This window comes from Zophobas morio, unplaced genomic scaffold (assembly GCF_036711695.1).
Source record: "Zophobas morio isolate AGI-343-1 ecotype UQ-CSIRO unplaced genomic scaffold, CSIRO_AGI_Zmor_V1 ptg000031l, whole genome shotgun sequence".
NCBI lineage: Eukaryota > Metazoa > Arthropoda > Insecta > Coleoptera > Tenebrionidae > Zophobas > Zophobas morio.
The window spans coordinates 5,225,609-5,253,185 of NW_026972136.1; the positions used below are offsets into that span (position 1 = coordinate 5,225,609).

Genomic DNA, 27,577 nt, shown 5'->3' on the forward strand with positions numbered 1-27,577 from the left:
CGACAGTTTATAGTTTCTATGTCTTTTTTAAGTGTAAATTATATTGTATTATTTTCGAATTAGGAAATCATATATATATGTATTTATTTATATTATGAATTTGTATTAATTTTTGTATTTTATTACTTATTACATATTTTATTTTTTCAAACATTGAATAAAATAATAATTTACTGTAAGCTCTAAATTTTACTCTCCATATCCATATCCCTAAATGGTAACTAGACTTTTTGAAATGCCTATTCATATCGCATAGATCATGTTAATAAAATATACTGAGAGTTATATGTTTACGATGTTGCGATATATACGTAACGTCTATGTCCATTTAATACGTTATATTGGCGTTTAAAATAAAACGTAACAGATACATCAAAATATAGAGAATCTAGCGACATACTAACACAACGTTATGATGATGTACCAGCGAGCACGTCTCTACTCTGAAACAATGTGGATGTCACCAGTATGTTACAAGCATGGGTCACTGTTGATTACATTACATAGCACAGGGAAAGCAAATGTACGCAGTTTGGTATGTAACAGCTAACAAGATCGTAGACAGAGTTAAGTGGCATTAACATCGCTGCGACGCAACTGTGTTTACTGGGTTTCCAAAATGTTGCTCCGTGATCATAAACACATACATCTCAGAATTTTTTGAGATTTTTTTGGACAACTTTTATAAAACAGAAATTTCACACCATGTATTTGGTAATGTAAGAGTCATTTTGGCACTTTTGACAAAAGAAAACAATTAGCCCCGCCCACCCACCCTGCATTTTTTTCACTGATTTTATCCAAAATGAATGAAATTAATGATATTATACTGAACAGAAATAAAATTAGACGTTAGAATGAGAAGAGGGGGGTGGGCGGGGTTAGCACTTGCGAAGATAAGACTGATTTTGGCAAATGACATACTCCCTAAGAAAATAGAGGGCGGGTGGGCGGGACTTGTATTTGAAAAGATAAGAATGATTTTGTCACTTTGAACATTTTATACCATTTTTTAAACTAATTTTCTTCCCTGACCATAAACACACTACATTTATGGAATCAGCACCTCGAGATCTACAAATTTTTGAGAATTTTTGTCCAACTTTGTTAACAAAGAAATTTTTACATTATGTATTTGATAAGATTTTGGCACTTTTGACACGTTCTACCATTTTTTAAATATTTCTATTTTCTATATTCTATTTTCTATTTTCAAAAATTAGTTGTAGTCATTTTCTTGGAGATTTCGATATCCAGAAGTCATTTTCGGGTTCGTTTCTTTAAAAATTTGGGACAATAGAGAAGTCAGGGCAGATCAAATCATGTTACGTCAAGTCAGGTCAGGTGCATAGAATAAGAAATAAATTTTATAGCAAATAGTATATCAAAAAAGGTACGATTAGCGTTTTTTTTTTGTACTTTTTTCAGATTCTAGATTCTATTACACATTAATTTCCACTCCCACTCGACAAACGAACACAATTTCGAGCCAATCTCGACCCTTTTCGAAATTTAACTAAATAATTTCTCATTTCTTTGATCACTCACGTGTTTCCAGAATCATCCATTGAAATTTCACAATTTTTAGAACTTTCAAAATAAACTTCACACCGAATTTTTCGAAAATATTGCTTCGTGATCAATAGCACGTTATATCTTTTGAATTAGCTCGTTGAGATCTACATCTCAGAATTTGTTGAGAATTTTTAGCCAACTTTTTTAACAAATAAATCTTACACTATGTATTTGATAATGACAAGATAAGAGTGATTTTGGCACTTTTAATATTTTCTACCATTTTCAACTAATTTTCTTATGCACATTTCGCCTCAACCTCGACCATTTCCGAAATTTAACTTAATAGATTTTTTTCTAGATTTTGGATCGCCGAAATCACTTCCGGCGGCATTTCTTTTAACACTCTAACCGTTTTTCCAGAATCGCTCATTGAAATATCCCAAATTTTAGAAATTTCAAAAAATTAGAATTTTACACCGAATATTTCGAAAATATTTCTACGTGATTATAAACATATACATCCCAGAAAACTTTTGGGCAACTTTTATAAAAAACTAATTTTACACTATGTATTTGATAGCACTAGGGTGAGTTTGGCACGTTTGACATTTTCCACCGTTTTCAACTATTTTCGAAAATTAGTTGAAGACATTTTTTTGTAGATTTCGATATCCAAAAGTCATTTTCAGCTTCGTTTCTTCGAAAATTTGAGGTAATAGAGAATTTAAGACAGGTCAGGTCACGTTACGTCAAGTTAGGTCAGATGCATAAAATAAAAAATAAATTTTATACCAAATAGTATATCAAAAAGTTAAAATTAGCGCTTTTTTTTACTTTTTTCAATTCTATTCTGTTACATATATTTTCCACTCCCACTCGTCAGAAGAACACAATTAGCCCCGCCCACCCACCCGGCCTCCTTTTCAGGGATTAATTTCATCCAAACTGAATGAAATGATTCATCTTAAACGGAACAAAAATAAAATTAATCGTTAGAATGAGAAGAAGGGGTGGGTGCGGCTAGTACTTCCTAAGAAGAGATCGATTTTAGCAAATGACATACTTCCGAAGAAAATAGAGGGTGGGTGGGCGGGGCTAGTATCTGATAAGATAAACGTGATTTTGGCACTTTTGACAAATTCTAACATTTTTCAACTATTTTCGAAAACTACTTGAGAACATTTTCTTGGAGATTTCTATATCCAGGAAGTCATTTTCAGCTTCGTTTCTTCGGAAATTTGGGATAATAGAGAAGTCAGCACAGGTCAGGTGACGTTACGTCAAGTTAGGTCAGGTTCATAAAATATAAAATAAAGGTTCTATCCGAACCGAAATTTTCTAGGGATCACAAATTTTCCCTTATTTTGCCAGTAGGTCTCCAAATAAGGAAGAAATTAATTTTTATTGTAGCGGCTTCACCATTTTTGCATCAAACATGAAAGCTGCTGAAATTCTACTGGAAAAGGTTCTATCCGAACTGAAATTAATTAGGATCACGAATCTGCCCTAACTTTTCCTATAGGTTCTCAGATAATGCAGAAATTAAATTTTATTCTAGCGCCTCCACCATTTTGCATCAAAGTTGAGTGTTGCCCAAATTCTCCAGCAAAACAATCTATCCATACCGAAATTTTCTCAACATAACAAATCTGCCCTTATTTTTTTCTTTAGGTCGTCAAAAAAAGGAGAAATTAAATTTTATTTTAGCGCCTTAACCATTTTTCCACCAAAATTGAAAGTTGTTCCAACTGTCCCGGGAAAGGTTCTATCCGAACCGAAATTTTCTAGGGATCACAAATTTTCCCTTATTTTGCCAGTAGGTCTCCAAATAAGGAAGAAATTAATTTTTATAGTGGCGCCTCCACCATTTTTGCATCAAACTTGAAAGCTGCTGAAATTCTACCGGAAAAGGTTCTATCCGAACTGAAATCTTTTCAGGATCACGAATCGGCCCCAATTTTTCCTATAGGTTCTCAGATAATGGAGAAATTAGATTTCATTCTAGCGCCTCCGCCATTTTTCCACCAAAATTGAAAGTTGTTCCAACGCTCCCGGAAAAGGTTCTGTCCGAACCGAAACTTTCTAGGGATCACAAATTTTCCCTTATTTTGCCAGTAGGTCTCCGAATAAGGAAGAAATTAATTTTTATAGTGGCGCCTCCACCATTTTTGCATCAAACTTGAAAGCTGCTGAAATTCTACCGCAAAAGGTTCTATACGAACTGAAATTTTTTCAGGATCACGTATCTGCCCTAACTTTTCCTATAGGTTCTCAGATAATGGAGAAATTAAATTTTATTCTAGCGCCTCCACCATTTTTCATCAAAGTTGAGTGTTGCTCAAATTTTCCAGCAAAACAATCTATGCATACCGAAATTTTCTCGACATAACAAATCTGCCCTTATTTTTTCTCTTGGTCGTCAAAAAAGGAAGAAATTAAATTTTATTTTAGTGCCTCCATCATTTCTCCACCAAACTTGAAAGTTGTTCTAACGCTCCCGAAAAAGGTTCTATCCGAACCGAATTTTTCTCGGGATCGCGAGTCTGTCCTTGTTCTTTCTGTAGGTGCTCAAATAAGGGAGAGATTACATTTTATTCTGGCGCCTCCACCATTTTTTCAACAAAATTGAAAGTTTATCAAATTCTCCCGGAAGCGGTTCTTGTAGGAACAATAGGGAAGGAATTGAAATGCAATCTCTTAATACACGTCAGTCGAGAATATATTTTCTACATCAATTATTATATCAACAAAATGTATCTCTATGCCTACTAAGTTGACTACCTTAAAGTATGAGGGATGAAATAAATGTACACACATTACCAACACTTCCCCTCAAACCTCAACTACTTTATATGCAAACACTTTACTACATCGCGTCTCATCCCAAATCTTTGACTTCAAATTTTTCACAAAGACAATTCTTCAGTCGTTCGATTTCCACTTCACTGCTCGACATAATCAATATATCGTCAACGTAAATGACTATAAAACTTGTGACGTTCGATGCCTGGACGACGTATACACAAGGATCTGCTTCGGATGGAACCGCTCCAAGACTTCGGAGTTCTTCATCTAATCGATCGTTCCAAGCTCTGCCAGCTTGTGGTAGACCGTAAAGACCCTTGTTCAGTAAACAAACCACGTCGCCTTTACGCATTCGCTCCATCATCTTTCTTGCTTCTTCTCTGATTGTTGTTTCCTTCTTTTCGGTTCTCACGATGTGTTCAAATATTTCTTCTAAATGTTTCGGAGTCTCCATAAAGATCTTCTCTTTGATAATTCCATTCAGATAAGCTGTAGTTATATCGAGTTGCCGAATCTTCATGTCTTTAGAGAAAGCTACTGCAACCGCAGCACGTATAGAAGCCAATCTTGCCACGGGAGCAAACGTTTCGTGAAAGTCTATTTCAGGTTTCATACCAAACCCTTGAGCCACCACACGAGCCTTGCGCTTGTCTATCGTGCCGTCTGACTTATACTTGTTACGTAGAACAAATCTACTTCCAATGATCCGCTGACCCCCTGGCCTGTCTACCAAATACCAAGTATTGTTTTTAATTAAGGATTTCACTTCCGAAGCCATAGCTTCAATCCACTCTGGATGATCGGGTCCAGACATGGCTTTTCTCGCGGAAATTTCAGCAATATCGGCACTTACTGGTTCTAGAACTTCTTGCTTAGCGAAATCTTTACGTGGTCGTCCCGGACGTCCTGTTCTGATGATTCTCGGCCGTCCCGGTCGTCGAACCGGTTCCGTTTCTTCTTCTTGGACATCATTTTCACCTAATTCTGGCGAAAAACCTCCGATTACCTCTTCAAGATTCGGTTCAGGTTGCAGTTCAACCTCCTCAACGGATTTCTTAACAATGTCTACATCAAACCAATCGCGCTCGACATCCTTCTCGATAGAAAACTTGTGGTCGTTCTCCATGAATTTCACGTCTCTCGTTATTTCTATTTTTCTGGAATCCGGCAGCCATATTCGATACGCCTTTGATAAATCGGCATACCCCACAAAAATTCCTTCTCTTGATCTGTTGTCTAGCTTCCCCTTAGTTGGTGTCTTATTCAAAATAAATGCCCTACATCCAAACTCTCGGAAGTAAACCACAGTTGGTACTCTGCCATTCCAAAGCTGGTACGGAGTCTTTCCACCGATCTTCTTTGCTGGACATCGATTTCTGATTTGACACGCCGTCGACACAGCTTCTGCCCAGAAAGACAATGATAGACCAGATTGAATTAAGAGACAACGAGCCATTTCTATCAACGTTCTATTCATCCTTTCCGCTACTCCGTTCTGTTGCGGTGTGTAAGGAGCCGTGAGTCTATGTTTGATGCCTTCTGACTTCAAAAATTCGTCAAATTCCGCATTCACATACTCGCCCCCGTTGTCGGACTGAATCTCCTTGATGAATACGCCGTGTTTCTTCTCGACCAGCGCCTTGAACCTTTTGAACTCTTCAAGCGCCTGATTCTTATTTTTCATGAATCGTACCTCTGTCCACCGAGAACAGTCATCAATGAAGGTGATGAAATATAGCGATCCACCGTTCGAAGAAACTCTCATTGGGCCACATATGTCTGTGTGTATGAGCTCTAACTTTGTCGTGTTTCGCTCTATTTCTTTTGGAAATGGTGGCCTGCTCATCTTCCCCTTAAAACAAACTTCACAGCTTACGTCTGCTGTTTTCTCCGGCAAAATTACGCCATGAATAGCTCCGGTCTTTGATCCATCGACAAGGTCTCGAAAATTCACATGACTCATTCTTCGGTGCCAAATTTGAAGACCATCCCTTGACTCCATTTTTCTCTCCACCACAGATAACCCATCTTGACGGTTTTCACTTGATTCCCTTTTGACATAGTAAAGATCATCAACTCGTTTTGCAACCACTTTCGTTACACCCTGTTCGTCAATAATCTTGGCCTGAAGTTTCTCGAATACTACTTTGTATCCCTTGTCTGTGATTTTAGCAACTGACAATAAGTTGTGTCGAAGTTCGGGAACGTGTAATGTATCGTAAACGCTTACATCGCAAAGGTCGCCATTCCTCTTCGTTTTGATTATGGCAGTGCCTTTACCTTTAATTTCTGCGGATGCCTCACTAGCCAATTTCACTTGACCGCTCTGACTGCTGTCGACCTCCGTGAAGGTATTTAAGGGCCGAATTCTGTATCTTAACCTTTTAATAAGGGATCCGTTTGTTAAAGGCATTACCGTAAAGGAAATGTGAAAGTGAATCCTTGTGCAAAATGTAAAGGAACGAACGGATGTTTTTACTACGATAGTATACGCTTTTAAAAAAGGAACGCTTGCGTTTATCATTGTGTCAAGAGAGACGGAATCTATTGTACATAACCTCAAATTTTCACAATATCGCTATGGTTGGTGTGACGGGCTGGGGAGATTTTTAAACTTAAATTTTGTTAATTTATGAGATATGAAATTCTTGTCGTGGTCTTTGTGCTTGACATATAGTAAAAGTATTATTTATTTGCTCGTATGTTGGTTCGTGATGATGGTAACACATTAAAAACTTAAAAAAAAATAATAAACACTTTATGAAATCATGTACATTTTTGGAGATATCAGCACTGGCCCCTTATGTACCAACACACTGGAGTGGCAACTGGTCAGGGGAGTCTGGCGTTTAATGGATTTTTTGGTCTTTTTTATAAGTAAAGACTCCTCCAAAGGAATTGTTTTTGCAAAGTTGTTTATTAGAGTTACCAGTCTATTTGGAGCATCGTAAAAGTATTTGTATTTCCACCAAATTGGGCTTAATTAACTTTAATATGACGATTTTTAGTGGTTTTTGCTATTCTTAACAAATTTAGACCATGAAATTATAAAACTGGAAGGAGACATGATTGTTCTGATTCATATATACCTTTATTGTAATTCCTCTAGGATAAATAATCATAGATTCTCCATTTCTTCCCTTTTATTTAGAAACGGTCACCACATAAAGCTAATGAAACTGACAGATAATTTGCATAAAGTGACTGACACATATGACCATACGTTGCACAAGGGAAACTATAAAGGACTTCACCTTTATGCAACGGATCTATAAGGGTCCTATCTTTATATAAAGGACAATCCTCTTACCAAAGTGCCTTTATACTTTACAGAATTCGGCCCTAAGTCTCTACACAAGTGAGAAGTGCACCCACTGTCCAGACACCAGTCATTTCTTGTCACTCTGCTGACATTATGACATACGTCAAACTTCACCTCGGTTGAGAAAAGAGCTACACTCGCAGAACTGTTGTTCACTTTTCTGAGTGGACATTGAGCTTGTCTATGCCCTTGCTGATGACACCTGAAGCATTTGAAGTTAAAAAACTTGTCTTTCTTTTCTTCCTTCAACACGACATTTTTCTCTCTCTTGTTTTTCTGCTTATTCTTCTGAACGTACATAGCACCCTGATTCGAATTCGACGTTGTCGTATTCTTCCTCGCACCGTACTCTTCCGTTATCTTCGTTCGTAAGTTGTCAGGCGTTGGCAACACATCACGACTTTCAATTGCCACTCTAAAATTTTCAAAACTTGCTGGCAAACTGTACAATAACATGATAGCGAGTAAATCATCGTTTATGTTTACGTCCATCTCCGCTAGCTTATCGACCGAGTCAAAAAATTCATGCAAATGTTCGTGAATGTCATCACCTTCGTTCATCTTCTTCAAAGTAAGATTCTTTAATAACGAAGCCTTCCGTGCAGGTCCTCTTGACTGAAACGTATCTTCGAGCTTCTGCCACAGTTCACGAGATGTTGCACAATTCTTCACCATTTTCAACTGACTTGCTCCAATCGACAAAATCAGGTCAGACTTTGCCTTCTCGTCTCGATTTGTCCATTCTTGAACCTCAGCCGCGTTGTCCTCCGGTTTGACATTACTTCCGCTTACGTAGCCCCAAGCGTCATTCTTAATCAACAGCGCTTTCATCTGTATCTTCCACGTATCATAATTGTCGCGTCCGAGGACTTCGAGTTCATCGTTCATCGTAGTTTTATCGAGACTCACACTCACACGCCTCCTGGGCCCATAACCAATGTAGGAACAATAGGGAAGGAATTGAAATGCAATCTCTTAATACACGTCAGTCGAGAGTATATTTTCTACATCTAATACTATTAAACGAGCAAAGTTTGTATATATATATATATATGTAATGGGTTTCTCGAAAACGGCTCTAACGATTTCGATGAAATTTACAGGTTAGGGGTTTTTTGGGTCAAGAAATCGATTGATCATAGTTTTAACTTCTGAAAATTACAGCTTCATGCATTTTCAGCAATTTTCAGGCAGTGAATTATATTTGTTGCTAGGCAACATCAGATGACACTACACGAACACGAGATTGTTTTATATGAGAAGTTTGGGTGACAGTCTGACAGTACGTTTGACGTACCTTTTTATCTTCAATTGTACGTACCGAAACATACTCCACTGTATAGAGGACGTTGAAATTCACCTCCTGAGGTGAGAAAATTTACCAAAAACTAAACAGTGAGCGGATAAAAGGCACACGAAAGTGTGTTGAATTGAGATTATTTTGTCAAGCATTCATTTCAGAGGTTCCACGGTCAGTGTCAACATGTGATCGTTTTCGGGGATGGGACCGTGTTATTTGAGTTTTTGGGCTCAACGTTTCGCACACTTTCGTAAATGGCATCTTCGAGAGCAGGGTTGAGATTGAGAAATTAGGAATAACACAAAAGAGCACGGTAACTCAGTATGTTAACCACACCAGAGGCGAAACTCTTCTGGCAGTAAGAATGTGGTTGTGACCTTTTTCTAGAGTCGAGAGAGAGAACTAGGAAAAAAAAACAACAGAGAGAAAACTTGGGTAACAAATGAGATGTCAAACAATAATTCCAGTTTTCTGTTCTTTAATCTCTACATGTCACTTATCTGTGTTTAAAACAAAGACTGCTTATGGAATTTCTTTTTTAATGTGTATTTTTAAGTAGCGCGTGTACTTCAAAATGCATACTATACGCATATTTATCTGTCCTAATCTGATCTAATACTACCAAACGAGCCGAGTGAAACTCGGTCAACCAGATATTCAATTATTATATCAACAAAATGTATCTCTATGCCTACTAAGTTGACAACCTTAAAGTATGAGGGATGAAATAAATGTACACACATTACCAACAGTTCTAACCGAATCAAAATTTTCTCGGGATCACAAACCTTTCCCTGTTTTCCTATAGGTCCTCCAATAAGGGAGAAATTAAATTTTATTGTGGGGCCTCCATCATTTTTTCACCAAATTTAAAAGTTCCTCAAATTCTCTCGTAAGAAGTTCAACCCGAACCGAGAGTTTCTCGGGATTACGAATCTGCTTAATTTTTCCTGGAAGTCCTCAAATACTCGAGAAATTGAATTGTATTAAGGCGCTTCCACCATTTATCATGAAATTTGAAATTTTCTCAAATTCTAGCAGAAAATAATCTATCCGAACCGAAATTTTCTCGGGATCACAAATCTGTCCTGAATTTTCCTCTAGGTGGTCCAAAAAAGAGAGAAATTAAATTTTATTTTAGCGCTTCCACCATTTTTTTACCAAACTTGAAAGTTGTTCCAACTCTCCCGGAAAAGGTTGTGTCCGAACCGAAATTTTCTAGCGATAACAAATTTTCCCTTATTTTGCCAGTAGGTCCCTAAATAAGGGAGAAATTAAATTTTAATGTGGCGCGTCCACCATTTTGTCACTAAATTGAAGAGTTCATCAAATTTTCGTGCAAGAGGCTCTATCCGAACCGAATTTTCCTCGGGATCGCGAATCTGCCCTTATTTGTTCTGTAGGTCATCAAATAAGGGAGAAATTACATTTAATTCTGGCGCCTCCAGCATGTTTTCATTAAAATTGAAAGTTTCTCAAATTCTCCCGGAAGAGATTCTACCCGAACCAAAATTTTCTCGAGATCACTAATCTTCCCTTGTTTTGCTATAGGACCTCCAATAAGAGAGAAATTAAACTTTATTTTGGCGCCTCCACCATTTTTTCACCAAATTTAAAAGTTCTTCAAATTCTCTAGTAAGAAATTCAACCCAAACCGAGAGTTTCTCGGGATTACGAATCTGCTTAATTTTTCATCTCAGTCCCCAAATAATGGAGAAATTAAATTTTATTGAGGCACTTCCACCATTTTTCATGAATTTTGAAATTTTCTCAAATTCTACCAGAAAACACCGAACCGAAATTTTCTCGGGCTCACAAATCTGTCCTGATTTTTCCTCTAGATCGTCAAAAAAGAGAGAAATTAGATTTTATTTTAACGCCTCTACCATTTTTTTACCAAAATTGAACGTTGTTCCAACTCTCCCGGAAAACGTTGTGTCCGAACCGAAATTTTCTAGGGATCACACATTTTCCCATATTTGCCAGTAGGTCTCCAAATAAGAGAGAAATTCAATTTTAATGCGGCGCCTCCACCATTTTGTCACTAAATTGAAAAGTTCATCAAATTTTCGAGCAGGAGGCTCTATCCGAATCTAATTTTCCTCCGGAACGCGAATCTGTCCTTATTTTTTCTGTAGGTCCTCAAATAAGGACATTTTATTCTGGCGCCTCCACCATTTTTTTACCAAAATTGAAAGTTCCTCACATTCTCCCGGAAGAGGTTCTACCCGAACCAAAATTTTCTCGGGATCACAAATCTTCCCTTGTTTTCCTATAGGTCCTCCAATAAGGGAGAAATTAGATTTGATTGTGGCGCCTTCACCATTTTTCACCAAATTTAAAAGTTTCTCAAATTCTCTCGTAAGAAGTTCAACCCGTACCGAGAGTTTCTCGGGATTACCAATCTGCCTTTATTTTTCCTGTAGGATCTCAAATAAGGGAGAAGTGTGAAATTTTATTAATTTTTAGATATCACCCAAAATAAAAAAATAGATAATACCATTTACAATATAAGAAAAAAGTTCGATCTTGCAATATCCGCGCAATTTGTTCGATGCAACTTCCACTACATTTCACCGCTAAGCTCTAAGCTAAATACAGATACAACAAGGAAAACTGTCACGGAACGTCTGAAAAACACGAAAGTAGAAGTTCACCAAATGGACCCTATTACAATGCTTCCTTAGCTTACGCTCGAGAAGCAACGACTTGCAAAGGTGGTAAGTACATATTTATAAAAATCAGGAATAATGAGAGAGAGAACTGTGTAAAATTAAAATCAAGCTAAGCAATTTTATTTTCTACTTATTTTTAAATATCTTTCATCGTCTGAGATAACGAATGAAAATCAAGAAAAATAATTTACTTGTAGCTTTAAAAATAGGCCAAATCAAAATTCCAAAAGTGTAAAAAACTACACCTATTTCAATTGTTAATAACATAATTTGGACAACTAATAATTTTTTTCCGAATTCTTCCGTGAAGTTAACTAAAATAACAGTCGGTGAAATACGTTTTTTTAGAAGAGTCAAAAAGAAATATTTAAAGTTGGTAGCACAATTTTGTATAAAGCGCTACAATAACACAGGCCTGAGATGGTTTTCCCCCAACAAAATCAAGTAGTAATTTTGGTAGGTCTTAGACACTCATGTATAAAAAAAAATTGCAAAAATTTCTATCACGTACAGTTTCTGCAAAAAATATTTTTTTCAGTTTTGTTCTTAGTACTATAAAAAATAACTTCTAGATTTTGTGGTAATAATATTTATGGATAATGGTGTTGATATTTCATTTCGTGTTCAGCTTAGTAAGAGTTATTTGTGTCGACTATGCGCTTATTACCCTGAATTTAAACAAAAATTACTAATGTCTTCTCGGAAATGGGTTAATTCTTCAGATAAGTTTGCTGACACCAATGATTTGGATGGAGCCACAAAATCATACAGACGATTGTTACTTTTGCTGTTCAAATATAAAATGATATAATGCGAAAAATGTAACAGCAATAACATATCCTATCGTGAATACAAGAGAAAACGCTTAAATCAGAGCTTTGAAGAAAGAAAAAAAGAAGCTTCTTGATTTATTTGTTTTTTTAAGTCTTGTTTATAACTAATTTAGTTCATTTAATAAATAAACATTCAATTTTATATTCTTTATATTTTATTTTTTCATAAAAATTGTTTGAAAACCTATGAATATTTAGGCCTACATAAAAATAAATCTCGATTTTCTACAAAAAAACTAGAGTTATATTTTAATTCGGCATACATAAATACCTAAAAAAAAACAATATTACTTAAAAGGGAATTTTAAAGTTATATTTCGCAGGCCTGTGAATTGATGAAAATCAACAAGAAGTAAGGAAATTAATAGAAAGGAAATTATTTTACAAATTTTGTGAAATTACTAAAATCGGAAAGTATTGCAACTTCAAAAATACATTTTTGTCTTAATTTTTCGTTACAAAAATACTTATACTATGTTAGAATTATCAATGCAGGCATCTGATTCCAACCAAAAAGAGATGAATTACCTCATAAACTTAAGTTAACTCTTGTTAGGAAAGTAATTTTTAGCAAAATTTATTAACAATGAAAAAGTTATAATGTGTCCATATAACTGACAAATTCTGAAAAATTTAGAACTTTCACACTTGTCAAAGTGAGGTAATTTTAAAAACTTTCAAGTAAAAATATTTAAATAATACCAATAATAATAACCGAAAATAATGTTTTAATAAAATATAATTCTTACACTTACATTCCGTCTCCATTCCTTGAAAATAACAAATACAAATTATACTGGGATCGCACAATACTTACAGACTTAAACATTACAGCTAACAGACCAGACATCATACTTATCAAAAAACACACGAACGAAGCCATTCTCATTGACATTGCTATTCCTAACACAAACAACATTATTCAAACATACGACACCAAGATTTCAAAATATCTACAATTATCGATAGAAATGAAATCCATGTTGAATCTTAAAAAAATTTCAATTCTACCCCTAGTTATCTCTAATGTAGGTGTAGTTCCAAATAGCTTAGTTGAGAATTTAAAGTCTTTGCATTTGAATGATTCAATAATTGTCAAAATTCAAAAAGCTGTTTTGTTAGGAACATGTCATATTGTTCGTAAGTTTCTTGAACAGTCTGATCATGTCAGTCAGATTAGATTAGCACCAGTAGGTCAGAGTAGTGTAGGTCACTTTTCATGTGATGCGCGGATAAATGGTCGGTAGTTACGCTGGACTTTTGGGGATGGGGTGAGATTAGAGAATAATAGCAGACTAATTTGTATGCTGTAATTCTAGAATCTCGAAAGTTGTTCTGTTAATCTAATCAATGCATATCATTACTTGGTCTTAGTACCCGTAATGATAGAAGTCTTGCCTGAATGCCGGTCATTTCCGGGTCAGTGGTGGGTCTTAAAAAACGTAATGAAACTAACGTAAAATCACACAATATTGTTCATAACATTAATTTTTACGTACCAACATTTTGTAAATTAATTTTAATTTCCAGGCATCCATTTCTCTGACAAACAAAAACAACAGTTGCCGACGTAATACAAACTAACGTAGTCACTCTTCAAAAAAATTTAATTCTTCAACCTTTAAAAGTCTTACAACAAATACTCTCGAGCCAAATAAAAAAGTAACTTGGGAGTTAACCACGGCAATAATTACAGAGATAATTATCGTGTACGACTTTTACTAATTAATCAGCTTACTTACTTTCTCCGAAATTATTAGTACAGAGGATACAATTACCCTCCAAAATAATACGGTTCAGTTTTACTTCGGGCGCACTAATTGATAGGTTTAACGAAAAATAAATAGTACTTACCTAAAAATTACGGTCATCTTAAACGGTAGAATGTATATAATTAGACGGTTTATAAAAACCTTTTAATACCAGTGTTTTATTTTCACCCTGAGAAAATTCTATAAAGAGATAAAAATCATCACGACGAACATTTTTCGTCTGAGCTCCGACTAGAAAAGATCGAAATTTACCATGTGATTATTGTTGATATTGCTACTACAGTATCACAAATTACAAGCTTTTAAGCACAGTCCACCCTCCACTATGGAAAAATACAAGTGGCAATCAAAAATTAAAATGAACATAACTCTGCTACGAATCATGGGTCTGTGGCCCAAAGGTGACAAAACTTACGAACCCGGATTCTACATGGTATATTGTTCAATCACAGTATCACTTTTCATCTTCGGACACCTATTCTTTCAAGTGGTAAATGTCTATTTCATTGCTCACGATTTGAAGTCAATAGTGGCAACTTCTTACGTCTTGCTTATTGAAATTATGGGAGGAGTGAAAGCGTATTATTTAATCAAAAATATGAAAATACTCAAAGAAATAATGATCATTTTTAAGAGCGACTGGTTTCAGCCAAGGAACACTCAGCAGCGAAATCTCATCGAGCCCACCATTTACCTTTGGACGACGGTTTATATAGTGTTTTTGAGCATGTGTTTTGGATGTAACACCTTCTGGGCGATTTATCCTATGATGGATAAATTCGAAGAGAAGAGATTACCGTTTCTGGGGTGGTACCCATACGATTATAAAAAGTCGCCGTATTATGAAATCACTTACATATATCAAGTGATAGGCATTTGCTATCTGTCTACAGTTCATGTGAATGTCGACAAACTGATATCTGCATTCAATGTGTATACTTCTTGTCAGTTCGACATGTTGACAGACAACATTAGGAATCTGGCAAATGTAGATCAGACATCTAGTAATGATGTGTATGACAACATGTTAAGGTGTGTAGAACACCATAAAAATATCTTAAGGTGAGTGAGTTTAACAATGGTTTGATGGTAGTTTTATCTGTATTTTCAGGTTTATTGAAAGCTCGACGAAATTTTTCAACTGGATTTTATTTTGGCACCTTTTGTTTAGTGGTGTCTCCATTGGGATAACTATGTTTCAGCTAACAGCGGTAAATTTGTGCTTATTTGTGAATGTTTCTCAAGGTGTTAATTACAGGTTGTCCCTCTCTCCAACGAATTTTACTCTCTCCTTTCGTATGGTTTTGCTATAACTATTCAGATATTTATGCATTGTTGGTCTGGAAACGAGGTACAAGCCAAGGTAATCCTGTAGATATTTATACGCGTAAATATTAATAATTTTATTTCAGAGCAGTAATCTTTCATATGCTGTATTCGAATCCGACTGGACTGATCTACCTGAAGATATTAAAAAGAAGTTGCTTTTTTCACCATGCATTTAAAACCTGTTCAAATATCTGCGTTGAATTTGTTTTATCTTTCATTGGATACATACATGAGGGTAATTATAATTAATAGCGAATTATTTCTTCAAATTATACATTTTTTTTTTGTAGATTCTGAAAACTGCTTGGTCATATTTTGCTCTTTTGTATCAAGTGTCGTCGCAAAGTTAAACAAATAAAGCATACAGTGTTTTAGAATACACTAAAGAAGTTCACTTAGATCTATGATTTAAAATTCTGAATTATATGTCTAGTATGGCTGGGTAACACACAAAAGTCCACTACTAACAGTGCTATAATCAAGAAAAAAAAATTCGTGTCTGACATGTTACCATGTTATAATTTGGAACACATGGAAAAATTATTAGAAAATATTCCAAATTCCTTGTATAAGATAATTAAATTTTCACATTACTGTTATTTTTATTTTTATCCTTGATTGATATGTCTTCCAAATTCTATTTTAGTTACTTAATCAAATCATTTTTAACTTCCGTAAGGAGTTAAGTTAAATTAGTGCTATTCTTGAAAACGACACCCTCTAGATTTATGAATTATAAAGTTTTACTTTAGAATATTTTCTACGAAAAATTCGAATTTCACACCTAACTTTTCGAAAATATTGCTCAGCGGCCATAAACACGCTATATTTATGGAATCAGCACGTCGAGATCTACATCCCAGAATTTTTTTATAATTTTTAGACAAGTTTTTTAAAAAAGAAATTTTATAATATGCATACCCCCCCTATGCAAATTTTGATCCATTGTCGACCATTTTCGAAAGTTCATCAAATACATTTTCTTGTAGATTTCGGGCTGCAGAAGTCACTACCGACCCCATTTCTTCGATCGGTCTAACCGTTTTTTAAAAATAACCCATTGAAATATGGCACATTTATGAAATTTCAAAAAATCGACTTTTACACCGAATAATTCCAAAATGTTGCTCCGTGATCATAAACACATACATCCCAGATTTTTTTGAGATTTTTTGGACAACTTTTATAAAACAGAAATTTCACACTATGTGTTTGGTAATATATCGAAATTAACATATGGTGCTTCTGCATGTTCGCCAAATTAAAGCCATAACTTAAACTTTCTAAACCTTACCATTAGAAAACACTGATAATAATAAAAAAATTTACTTACCACGTTTTTGTAAATTATTTTCCATTTTTCACAAACATGAATTTGTCAGTTTAATCAAAACTTTAATATTGATTCAAACCACAGCAACACAGTCACCAATTAACAAAATGGGATTTTTCATGATTTGGTCCTAATACAAATAAGCCCACGGAAAATAAATGAGTAAGAAGGAAAGTCAATAAAAGAAATAATTACAGGTGTAGGACTCTTAATAATTAATAAGTTCGCTGACTTTCTCCAAAATTATCAGCACAAATAAAATAATTACTCTTTAAATATTTTATGGTTCAGCTTTACGTCAATTTCACTAATTGGTAGGTTTAAAGAAAAATAAATAATACTTCCCAATAAAGTACCATTCTCTTAATCTGCAACAAAATGTATAATTAGACAATTTACAAAAAAAATACGTTATAACTCCCTTGAAGTTTTTATATTTCATTTCCACCCCACGGAAATTTCTGAAGATTGCGGTGTTCAATATAAAGAGGTAAATTCGATCCAAAGGAATTATTGCTAGCAAAGTTTAACCAGTACACACAGATTTTTCACATGGAACACCACAACTGGATATCAAAAATTAAACTATACATATTCCTGTTACGAATAATGGGTCTGTGGCCCGAAAGTAACAAACCTGGAATCTATACGCTATACTCTACGCTTACAATTTCGCTTTACATCATTGGTCACCTATTCTTTCAAGTGGTAAATGTGTATTTTATAGCCCATGATCTGGCGTCTGTAGTTGCCACTTCTTTTCACCTACTCATCGAATTCCTGGCAGCAGTGAAGTCCTACTACATAATGAAAAACATATCAATACTGAAGGACCGAATTATTACTTTCAAGAGCGACTGGTTCCAGCCAAGGAGTCCTCATCAGAGAAAGCTCATCGAACCGACGATTTATTTTTGGCAGATGATTTTTAAAGTATGTGTGTGCATGGCTTATGGATGTAACGCCTTCTGGGCTATTTATCCCTTGATAGAAAAATCAGAAGAAAAACGGTTGCCATTTCTGGCCTGGTACCCATATGACTACAACAAATCTCCATATTATGAAATCACGTACATCTATCAAGTGATTTGTATTGGGTATCTGACCACAATTCATTTGAATGTTGACACGCTAATATATGCATTCTGTGTGTATACCTCTTGTCAGTTTGATATCTTGGCAGATAATATCAGAAATCTAGCAAATGTGGATGATAGTTTCACTGATAGTGTGCACCACAATATGCTAAAGTGTGTAGAACACCATAAAAATAGTCTAAGGTAAATCTCTAATCGTAACAATAAATTGTTGTCAATTTTTTTTTAGTTTTATCGAAGGTTCGACGAAATTTTTTAGTTGGATTTTGTTTTGGCATCTTCTAGTTAGTGGTGTTTCCATTGGAATATCATTGTTTCAACTAACAACGGTTAACTAATTAATTAGTAATATGTTTTACTGGTTTGACCATAGGTTGTCCCTCTGTCCAGCGAATTTTATTCATTGGTTTCGTTTATTAATGCCATAACCCTGCAAATATTTATGTACTGTTGGTTTGGTGCGGAGGTGCAGACTAAGGTAATTTTGAAACGTTTATAAATTGGTATCGATGACATTATTTCAGAGCGAAAATCTTTCGTATGCTGTTTTTGAATCTGACTGGACAGACCTCCTGAAGAGACTAAAAAAAAACTTGCTGTTTTTTGGAATGCATTTGAAGCCTGTTCGAATATCTGCTCTGAATGTGTTTTATCATTCACTGGATACATATATGAGGGTAGATTTTACTAATTTTATTTCAATTAACTGTATGTTTTTTTTTGTAGATTATGAGAACTGCTTGGTCTTATTTTGCCCTTTTGTATCAAGTGTCGTCTCTAGCTTAAGTCAATAAAAAACAGAGTGATTCAGTTATTACTACAGATCCCCTTGTAGTTGCACATTCATATAAAAATGCAAATTCATGTTCTAATTTACTTACTTATTATATCTTTACACTGATTAACTTTCCACAATAAAAGCTATTTCAATCTGTTATTTGAATTTATTTATTATTTGAATTTCGCAGTCAGGACACATTATGTATTTTTTTATTATTCTTTCTTACTATCTACCTGCATTACAAAAGGAACGCCCTGTCGAAATTTTATGTTTATAACTTCAGTAGTTTAGACTCTGCATTGAAGAATCAGTCATTCAGGACAAACACTTTCACATGTATAGATTTTTTTGTTAGATCTAGACTTTGATCAGATATATAATTTTTCAATAAACTTTGTTTTAAACATTTGTTTAGTTTATAAAAATCTGCATACTAATTAAAAAAGTATTCTAAAGAAATAAAAATTACAAACCTGTGTAAACTTCAGTGGCATTTCTCACTCTTAAAAACCAAGAATTTCCACTTCAAATTTACTTACTGATATTTTTCTCTTATTTTGTGCGTGTCTTTATTTATTATATATGGGGTAAGTATTTGTAATTACCGACCACAGCAACTTTGACATTTCAACGTTTTGAATAAATTTTGTTATTGATTAATAAGCTATAAATATCACGTTCTCAACATTATGTATGATCCTAATATATGTTCTGTGAGTTTATTTTATTTCATAAGGATGTAAATTTGTATTAATTTCTACTAAATACCTATGTTATATTTTTGTACCCTATAGCTTTTTTTTTCATTTTCCATGTAGTTGTTGAAAATGTAATTTATAATCCAAAAAGTCGATACAAAAAAATTGTGTAAGGTTATTATGGCGCCTCCACCATTTTTTCACCAAAGTTGAAAATGGTTCAAATTCTCCAGGAAGAGGTGTTATCCGAACCGAAATGTTGTCGGGATCACAAATCTGCCCTTATTTCTCCTGTAGGTTCCCAAGTAATAAAGAAATTAAATCTTATTGTGGCGCATCCACCATTTCTTTATTAAATTTGAAACTTCCTGAAATTGTGCCGGAAAAGGGTCTTTCCAATCTGAATTTTTTTCATTTTTCCTGTGGGATCTCAAATAAGGGAAAAATTTAATTCAATTGTGGCACCTCCACCATTTTTCACCACATTTGAAATTTTCTTCAATCCTCCCGTAAAAAGTTCTATCCGAACCGAAATTTTGTCAAGATCATAGGCCTTATTTTTCTTGTAGGTCGTCAAATAATAGAGAAATTAAATTTTAATCTGGCGCAACCACCATTGTTCCGTCAAATTTGAAAATTGCTCAAAAACTCTCCAGAAAAGTATCTGTCCGAACCGAAATTTTTTCGGGATTGCGAATTTGACTTGATTTTTTCTGTAGGACCTCAAATAAGGGAGAAATTAAATTTTTCTTTGGCGCCTCCACCATTTTTTCATCAAATTTAAAAGTTGCTCAAATTCTCCTGCAATAGTCTCTATCCAAACCGAATTCTTCTCGGGATCACAAATCTGCCTTCATTTTTTCTATAGGTCATCAAATAAGGGAGTAATAAAATTTTAATCTGGCGCCTCCACCATTTCTTCACCAAATTTGAAAGTTTTCAAATTCTCCTGGAAGAGGAACCGAAGTTTTCTCGGAATCACAAATCTGTCGTTATATTTCCAGTAAAGCTCCAAATTAGGGAGAAATTAAATTCTATTGTGGGGCCTCCACCATTTTTTCATCAAGCTTGAAAGCTGCTGAAATTCAACCGGAAAAGGTTTTACCCGAACTGAAATTTTTTCCTGTAGATTCGCAAATAATGGAGATATTAAATTTTATTCTAGCGCCTCCACCATTTATCATCAAAGTTGAGTGTTGCTCAAATTCTCCAGCAAAACAATCTATCCGAACCGAAATTTTCTCGACATCACAAATTTGCCCTTATTTGTTCTCTAGGTCGTCAAAAAAGAGAGAAATTAAATTTTATTTTAGCGACTCCACCATTTTTCCACCAAAGTTGAAAGTTGTTCCAACGGTCCCGGGAAAGGATCTATCCGAATCGAAACTTTCGAGGAATCACAAATTTTCCCTTATTTTGCCAGTAGGTCTCCAAATAAGGAAGAAATTAATTTTTATTGTGGCGCCCCCACCATTTTTGCATCAAACTTGAAAGCTGCTGAAATTCTACCCGAAAAGTTTCTATACGAACTGAAATCTTTTCAGGATCAGGAATCTGCCCCAATTTTTCCGATAGGTTCTCAGATAATGGAGAAATTAAATTTTATTCTAGCGCCTCCACCATTTTTCCACCAAAATTGAAAGTTGTTCCAACGCGCCCGGAAAAGTTTCCATCCGAACCGAAATTTTCCAGGGATCACAAATTTTCCCTTATTTTGCCAGTAGGTCTCCAAATAAGGAAGAAATTAATTTTTATTTTGGCAGCTTCACCATTTTTGCATCAAACTTGAAAGCTGCTGAAATTCTACCGGAAAAGGTTCTATCCGAACTGAAATTTTTTCAGGATCACAAATCTGCCCCAATTTTTCCTATAGGTTCTCAGACAATGGAGAAATTAAATTTCATTCGAGCGTCTCCACCATTTTTCCACCAAAATTGAAAGTTGTTCCAACGGTCCCGGAAAAGATTCTATCCAAACCGAAATTTTCTAGGAATCACAAATTTTCCCTTATTTTGCCAGTAGGTCTCCGAATAAGGAAGAAATTAATCTTTATTGCGGCGCCCCCACCATTTTTGCATCAAACTTGAAAGCTGCTGAAATTCTACCGGAAAAGGTTCTATCCGAACTGAAATTTTTTCAGGATCACGAATCTGCCCTAACTTTTCCTATAGGTTCTCAGATAATGGAGAAATTAAATTTTATTCTAGCGCCTCCACCATTTTTCATCAAAGTTGAGTGTTGCTCAAATTTTCCAGCAAAACAATCTCTCCGTACCGAAATTTTCTCGACATAACAAATCTGCCCTTATTTTTTCTCTAGGTCGTTAAAAAAGGGAGAAATTAAATTTTATTTTAGCGCCTCCACCATTTTCCCACCAAAATTGAAAGTTGTTCCAATAACGGTCCCGGAAAAGGTTCTATCCGAACCGAAATTTTCTAGGGATCACAAATTTTCCCTTATTTTGCCAGTAGGTCTGCAAATAAGGAAGAAATTAATTTTTATTGTGGCGCCCCCACCATTTTTGCATCAAACTTGAAAGCTGCTGAAATTCAACCGGAAAAGGTTCTATCCGAACTGAAGTTTTTTCAGGATCACGAGACTACTCCAATTTTTCCTATAGGTTCTCAGATAATGGAGAAATTAAATTTTATTCTAGCTCCTCCACCATTTTTCATCAAAGTTGAGTGTTGCTCAAATTCTCCAGCAAAACAATCTATCCGTACCGAAATTTTCCCGACATAACAAATATGCCCTTATTTTTTCTCTAGGTCGTCAAAAAAGAGAGAAATTAAATTTTATTTTAGCGCCTCCACCATTTTTCCACCAAAATTGAAAGTTGTTCAACCCTCCCGGAAAAGGTTCTATCCGAACCGAAATTTTCCAGGGATCACAAATTCTCCCTTATTTTGCCAGTAGGTCTCGAAATAAGGAAGAAATTAATTTTTATTGTGGCGCCACCACCATTTTTTCATCAAACTTGAAAGCTGCTGAAATTCTACCGGAAAAGGTTCTATCCGATCTGAAAATTTTTTAGGATCACGAATCTGCCCTAATTTGTCCTATATGTTCTGAAATAATGGAGAAATTAAATTTTATTCTAGCTCCTCCACCATTTTTCATCAAAGTTGAGTGTTGCTCAAATTCTCCAGCAAAACAATCTATCCGTACCGAAATTTTCCCGACATAACAAATATGCCCTTATTTTTTCTCTAGGTCGTCAAAAAAGAGAGAAATTAAATTTTATTTTAGCGCCTCCACCATTTTTCCACCAAAATTGAAAGTTGTTCAACCCTCCCGGAAAAGGTTCTATCCGAACCGAAATTTTCCAGGGATCACAAATTCTCCCTTATTTTGCCAGTAGGTCTCGAAATAAGGAAGAAATTAATTTTTATTGTGGCGCCACCACCATTTTTTCATCAAACTTGAAAGCTGCTGAAATTCTACCGGAAAAGGTTCTATCCGATCTGAAAATTTTTTAGGATCACGAATCTGCTCTAATTTGTCCTATATGTTCTGAAATAATGGAGAAATTAAATTTTATTCTAGCGCCTCCACCATTTTTCATCAAAGTTCAGTGTTGCTCAAATTCTCCAGCAAGACAATCTATCCGTACCGAAATTTTCCACGACATAACAAATCTGCCCTTATCATTTCTCTAGATCGTCAAGAAAGGGAGAAATTAAATTTTATTTTAGCGCCTCCACCATTTTTCCACCAAAATTAAAAGTTGTTCCAACGGTCTCAGAAAAGGTTCTATCCGAACCGAAATTTTCCAAAAATCACAAATTTTCCCTTATTTGCCAGTAGGTCTCAAAATAAGAGAAAAATTCAATTTTAATGTGGCGCCTCCACCATTTTGTCACTAAATTGAAAAGTTAATCAAATTTTCGCGCAAGAGGCTTTATCCAAACCGAATTTTTCTCGGAATCGCGAATCTGTCCTTATCTTTTCTGTAGGTCCTCAATTAAGGGCGAAATAACATTTTATTCTGGCGCCTCCACCATTTTTTCACCAAAATTGAATGTTTCTCAAATTCTCCCGGAAGAGGTTCTACCCGAACCAAAATTCGCTCGGGATCACAAATCTTCCCTTGTTTTCCTGTCAGTCCTCAAATAATGGAGAAATTGAATTTTATTTTGGCGCCTCCACCATTTTTCATGAAATTTGAAATTTTCTCAAATTATTATTATTATTATTATTATTATTATTGATGTCATAGAGCAGAGGCAAGAGCCTATTATGCTCGACTCGAGGAACCCTGTACTGGGAGCTGAAATTCACTACCATCTCTATTAAGGGGGTGCTCGAACGACAACTGGAACATCAATATATTTATATATACTTTTTTTTTTTTTAAAGATCAGTCAGGTGGTTATAAAGTTTATTTTTAAAGGAGGCAGTTCTACTTGATTCGATGAGATCTGAATCCAAACTGTTCCATACGTTGAAAACTCTGTTCGATAAGAAATTTTGACGCCACCTGGTCTTGTATTTTTGGTGATGCAACTTCATTGAGTGGCCGCGAAGATGAGAGGCAGCAGATAATTCAAAAATATTTGAAAGATCAATACCAAATTGGTGCGTAAGAATGTTGTAGGTGCACACAAGATCATTAATGATACGACGCTTTTCCAAAGAAGGAAGTTTAAGTAAAGAAAGTCTAACATCGTAAGGTTTATCCTTTAAAGTTTGCACAGTTTTTAAATAACGACGTTGCACTTTTTCTAGTAATTCTTTGTTTCCAATTAAGCTCGGTGACCAGACTACACTTGCATACTCTAAAATGGGACGTATGTAGGAGACAAGTAAAGTTTTGGATAATTCTTCCGTTGGACTTACAAATGCTTTTTGTATTAGATACTTGACTGTATTGGCTTTTTTAACTACAAGGTTGACATGTTCGGAGAAGGATAAATTGTTGTCTAATAGTACGCCTAGGTCCTTGATCTGATTAACGGGTTGTAAGACATGGTTATCAAGAGTGTACGGTATGTTTGGGTTATCTTTGCCCAGACGGAAAACGACACATTTTTTGTTGTTCAAGGGCATTAACCAAGTGGACGTCCAGTTCTGAGCTGTAAGCAAATCGCTTTGAATTATTTGGGAGGATGTTAATGGGTTGTTAAACAGTCTGCCGTCATCGGCGTAAAAAGCATGAGGTGATTTTTACAAAGACAGAAGGTCGGATATGTACACAAGAAACAGTATCGGGCCCAACACCGATCCTTGAGGGACACCTGAAAGCACTTCCCGGTTGGATGAATAACAAGAACGCACTCTTACTCTAAAGCTACGTCCTCTCAGAAAAGCTTGAATCCACTGGAGTAAGAGACCTCTGATTCCGACATTATCTAACTTTCGTAACAGCCGACGATGAGGAACGCGATCAAAAGCCTTTTCAAAATCTAAGTAAATAATATCGACCGGTTTATTTTGATCCAAAGATATCGTCCACGTGTTAAGGCACTGAAGCAAGCAAGTAACGGTAGATCTTCCAGGTAGGAACCCATGTTGGTTAGCAGAAAGTATGCTTTGATCGTTTAAAAATCGAAACATTTGATTCCATATGATTCTCTCCATAACTTTGCTGCATATGGAAGTAAGGCTGATAGGTCTATAATTTTCAGCTTTCGTTTTATCGCCTTTCTTATATATGGGTGTGATTAGTGCTTGGAGCCATATAGGGGGAAGAACTGAGTTCTGAAACGAAAGAGTCATAATGTGGGATAAACGACCAGCAATCCAACTAGCACATTTTTTGAGTATAAGAGGAGATAAACCATCAGGTCCTGGCGAACTTTTTTCAGAAATTTTGATTAACTCTGCAAGAACCAGTTCTTCAGTAAAATCAATATTAGAAAGAAACAGTTCTTTATGGGGTGATAAACAAGGAGGTAGATTGGTATGAGGTTCGGAGGTGAACACACTTTGGAAGAAGTCAGCCAAGAGATTGGCCGATTGATGTTCATTAGCCGCAAGTGTGTTGTCGTTTTTGCACATAATTGGAACTGAGACTTTGGATAACATCTTTCCACGAACATATTTGTATACCGCTTTAGGACCTCTTTTTGTAACGTTTAGTTCATACCTATATTTTGCAGACCGTATATCACTTTTTAACTTATTAGAAAAAACTCGATGTTGATCGTAGTCATATTGAGAGCCAGAAACCTTAAATTTGTTCCACAACATTTTTTTTATTTTAGCTTGTTTTAGAAAATGAGAAGATATCCAGGGCTTGGTACGAATATACTTAATATGGAAGGTAGTAGCGTTTTGAGAGGTGAGATCAGATAAGATATTAGTAAAAATATCCCAGGCTTCGATGGAGTTGGCAGTGTGGTAAAGAGAATCCCAGTTTATTTTGGCCAGGTCAGAATTTAGACCGTCAAAGTCGATCCTGTTGTATTCACGTCGTTCGTATCTTTCTGTTGGTGGAATGTGATACTGTAAGAAAGTTTCAATGACGCAGTGGTCAGAAATACCAATTGGAGGCTGTTGACTGATTTCGCATAAAAGATTGGGATCGTTCGTAAGAATTAAGTCTATTAAGGAAGGAGTTTGGCCAAAACGGGAGCGAGTAGGGAATGATACCAGTTGCATTAGGTTAGTTTCCAAAAGAAGGTCAGCAAATAAGATGGCGGAATTATCGTTGTCGAGCAGCTGTAGGTGCGGCCAGGAGATCTTGGGAAAATTAAAATCACCGAATATTAACAGGTTAGAGTAATGGCTGCAAAACAATTTAATGTCCTCGAAGAGGAGTTCATCTTCGACTACAGAGGATCCAGGTGGTCGGTAGATACATACCAATGAAAAGCTTTGGCAGCTGGATACACAGGTGACGCGTATCAGTTCTATTTTGCCGTAGTTTTTACTGCAGCTCGTAACTGAAAACTGTTTGAAAAGTGTTCTATTTAACAAGATACAGACTCCTCCTCCACGTGAGGAACGATCCGTACGATAGAAGATGTAGTCGTTTAAACCAATCAAAGAGTCTGGGACAACGGGAGACAGCCATGTTTCAGTTAGCAGAATACAGGCAGGATTTTTTTCTTGTATATATAGAGTAAGAGGGTCAAGTTTGGCTAATAAAGATGCAATGTTTGTGTACATCACCGAATATTGCGCGATTTTGTTTCGATCGTGATACGATGTTTCGACATGGCCAGAAGACCTGCGTACTGGTTGCTATGTTGAAAAAATATCAGCTTTAAGTTTCTCAAGAGCTGATTTGTAAACGGGACAGGAATTATCCCAGACCGCGTGATTTGTGTCAAATTGTTTGCCTTCTTTGATAGACATTCGAATGCAGTTTATACATTTCAGGTTTTCGGCTACGCAGGCACTTAATTCATGCTCAGAACTGCATTTTGGACAGGAAAGTTTCTCCTTGCACACGCGGAACGAATGGCCGAAATTGTTGCAATTGAAACAGCGGTTAGCATCTAGTCCGTCAAAAACTATACAGTAATCGTACCCGATAAAGAGTCCGCCAGCTGCCATTAATCTGTCGTAAGATTTTTTATCTACTTGCAGTAGAGCCTGGTACGTAGACCGTTTTTTCTTCGTTGCCCAGAATTTTAAAATTTTGCAAGAGGACGAAACGTTGAATTCTACCAAAAAACCATCTATCCGAACTGAAATTTTCTCCGGATCACAAATCTGGCCTGATTTTTCCTCTAGGTCGTCAAAAAAACAGAAATTAAAGTTATTTTAGCGCCTCCACCATTTTTTTACCGAAATTGAAAGTTGTTCCAATTCTCCCGGAAAAGGTTGTGTCCGAACCGAAATTTTCTAGGGATCACAAATTTTCCTTTATTTTGCCAGTAGGTCTGCAAATAAGGGACAAATTAAATTTTATTGTGGCGCCTCCACCATTTTGTTACTAAATTGAAAAGTTCATCAAATTTTTGCGCAAGAGGCTTTATCCGAACCGAATTTTCCTCGGGATCGCGAATCTGCCCTTATTTTTTCTGTAGGTCCTCAAATAAGGGAGAAATTATATTTTATTCTGGCGCCTCCACCATTTTTCCACCAAAATTGAAAGTTTATCAAATTCTGCCGGAAGAGGTTCTACCCGAACCAAAATTTTCTGGGGATTACAAATCTTCCTT

The 27,577-nt window shown here is 35.6% G+C and overlaps 2 protein-coding genes across 2 annotated transcripts; both read left to right on the plus strand.

Annotated features, from left to right (window-relative positions):
- The first annotated feature begins 14,607 nt into the window (after positions 1-14,607).
- On the plus strand, positions 14,608-15,730 carry LOC135139606 (odorant receptor Or1-like). Its single transcript, XM_064069905.1, has 4 exons — positions 14,608-15,287; positions 15,337-15,436; positions 15,484-15,588; positions 15,638-15,730. The coding sequence occupies exons 1-4, from the start codon at positions 14,608-14,610 to the stop codon at positions 15,728-15,730; spliced, it is 978 nt and encodes a 325-aa protein (XP_063925975.1).
- A 1,766-nt stretch (positions 15,731-17,496) lies between these two features.
- Positions 17,497-18,770, plus strand: LOC135139607 (odorant receptor 42a-like). The gene is made up of 5 exons (XM_064069906.1): positions 17,497-18,167; positions 18,214-18,313; positions 18,358-18,462; positions 18,509-18,661; positions 18,711-18,770. Exons 1-5 carry the CDS (start codon positions 17,497-17,499, stop codon positions 18,768-18,770), a joined length of 1,089 nt encoding a protein of 362 aa, XP_063925976.1.
- Positions 18,771-27,577: the final 8,807 nt, after the last annotated feature.

Bases quoted from the DNA above. Each gene is read 5' to 3' on its own strand.
- LOC135139606 (XM_064069905.1), top strand. From the start codon at position 14,608: ATGGGTCTGTGGCCCAAAGGTGACAAAACTTACGAACCCGGATTCTAC. The intron at 15,437-15,483 runs GTAAATTTGTGC...TGTTAATTACAG, and splicing joins CTATGTTTCAGCTAACAGCG to GTTGTCCCTCTCTCCAACGA. The intron at 15,589-15,637 runs GTAATCCTGTAG...ATTTTATTTCAG, and splicing joins GAAACGAGGTACAAGCCAAG to AGCAGTAATCTTTCATATGC.
- LOC135139607 (XM_064069906.1), top strand. From the start codon at position 17,497: ATGGGTCTGTGGCCCGAAAGTAACAAACCTGGAATCTATACGCTATAC. The intron at 18,168-18,213 runs GTAAATCTCTAA...ATTTTTTTTTAG, and splicing joins CACCATAAAAATAGTCTAAG to TTTTATCGAAGGTTCGACGA. The intron at 18,314-18,357 runs GTTAACTAATTA...GTTTGACCATAG, and splicing joins CATTGTTTCAACTAACAACG to GTTGTCCCTCTGTCCAGCGA.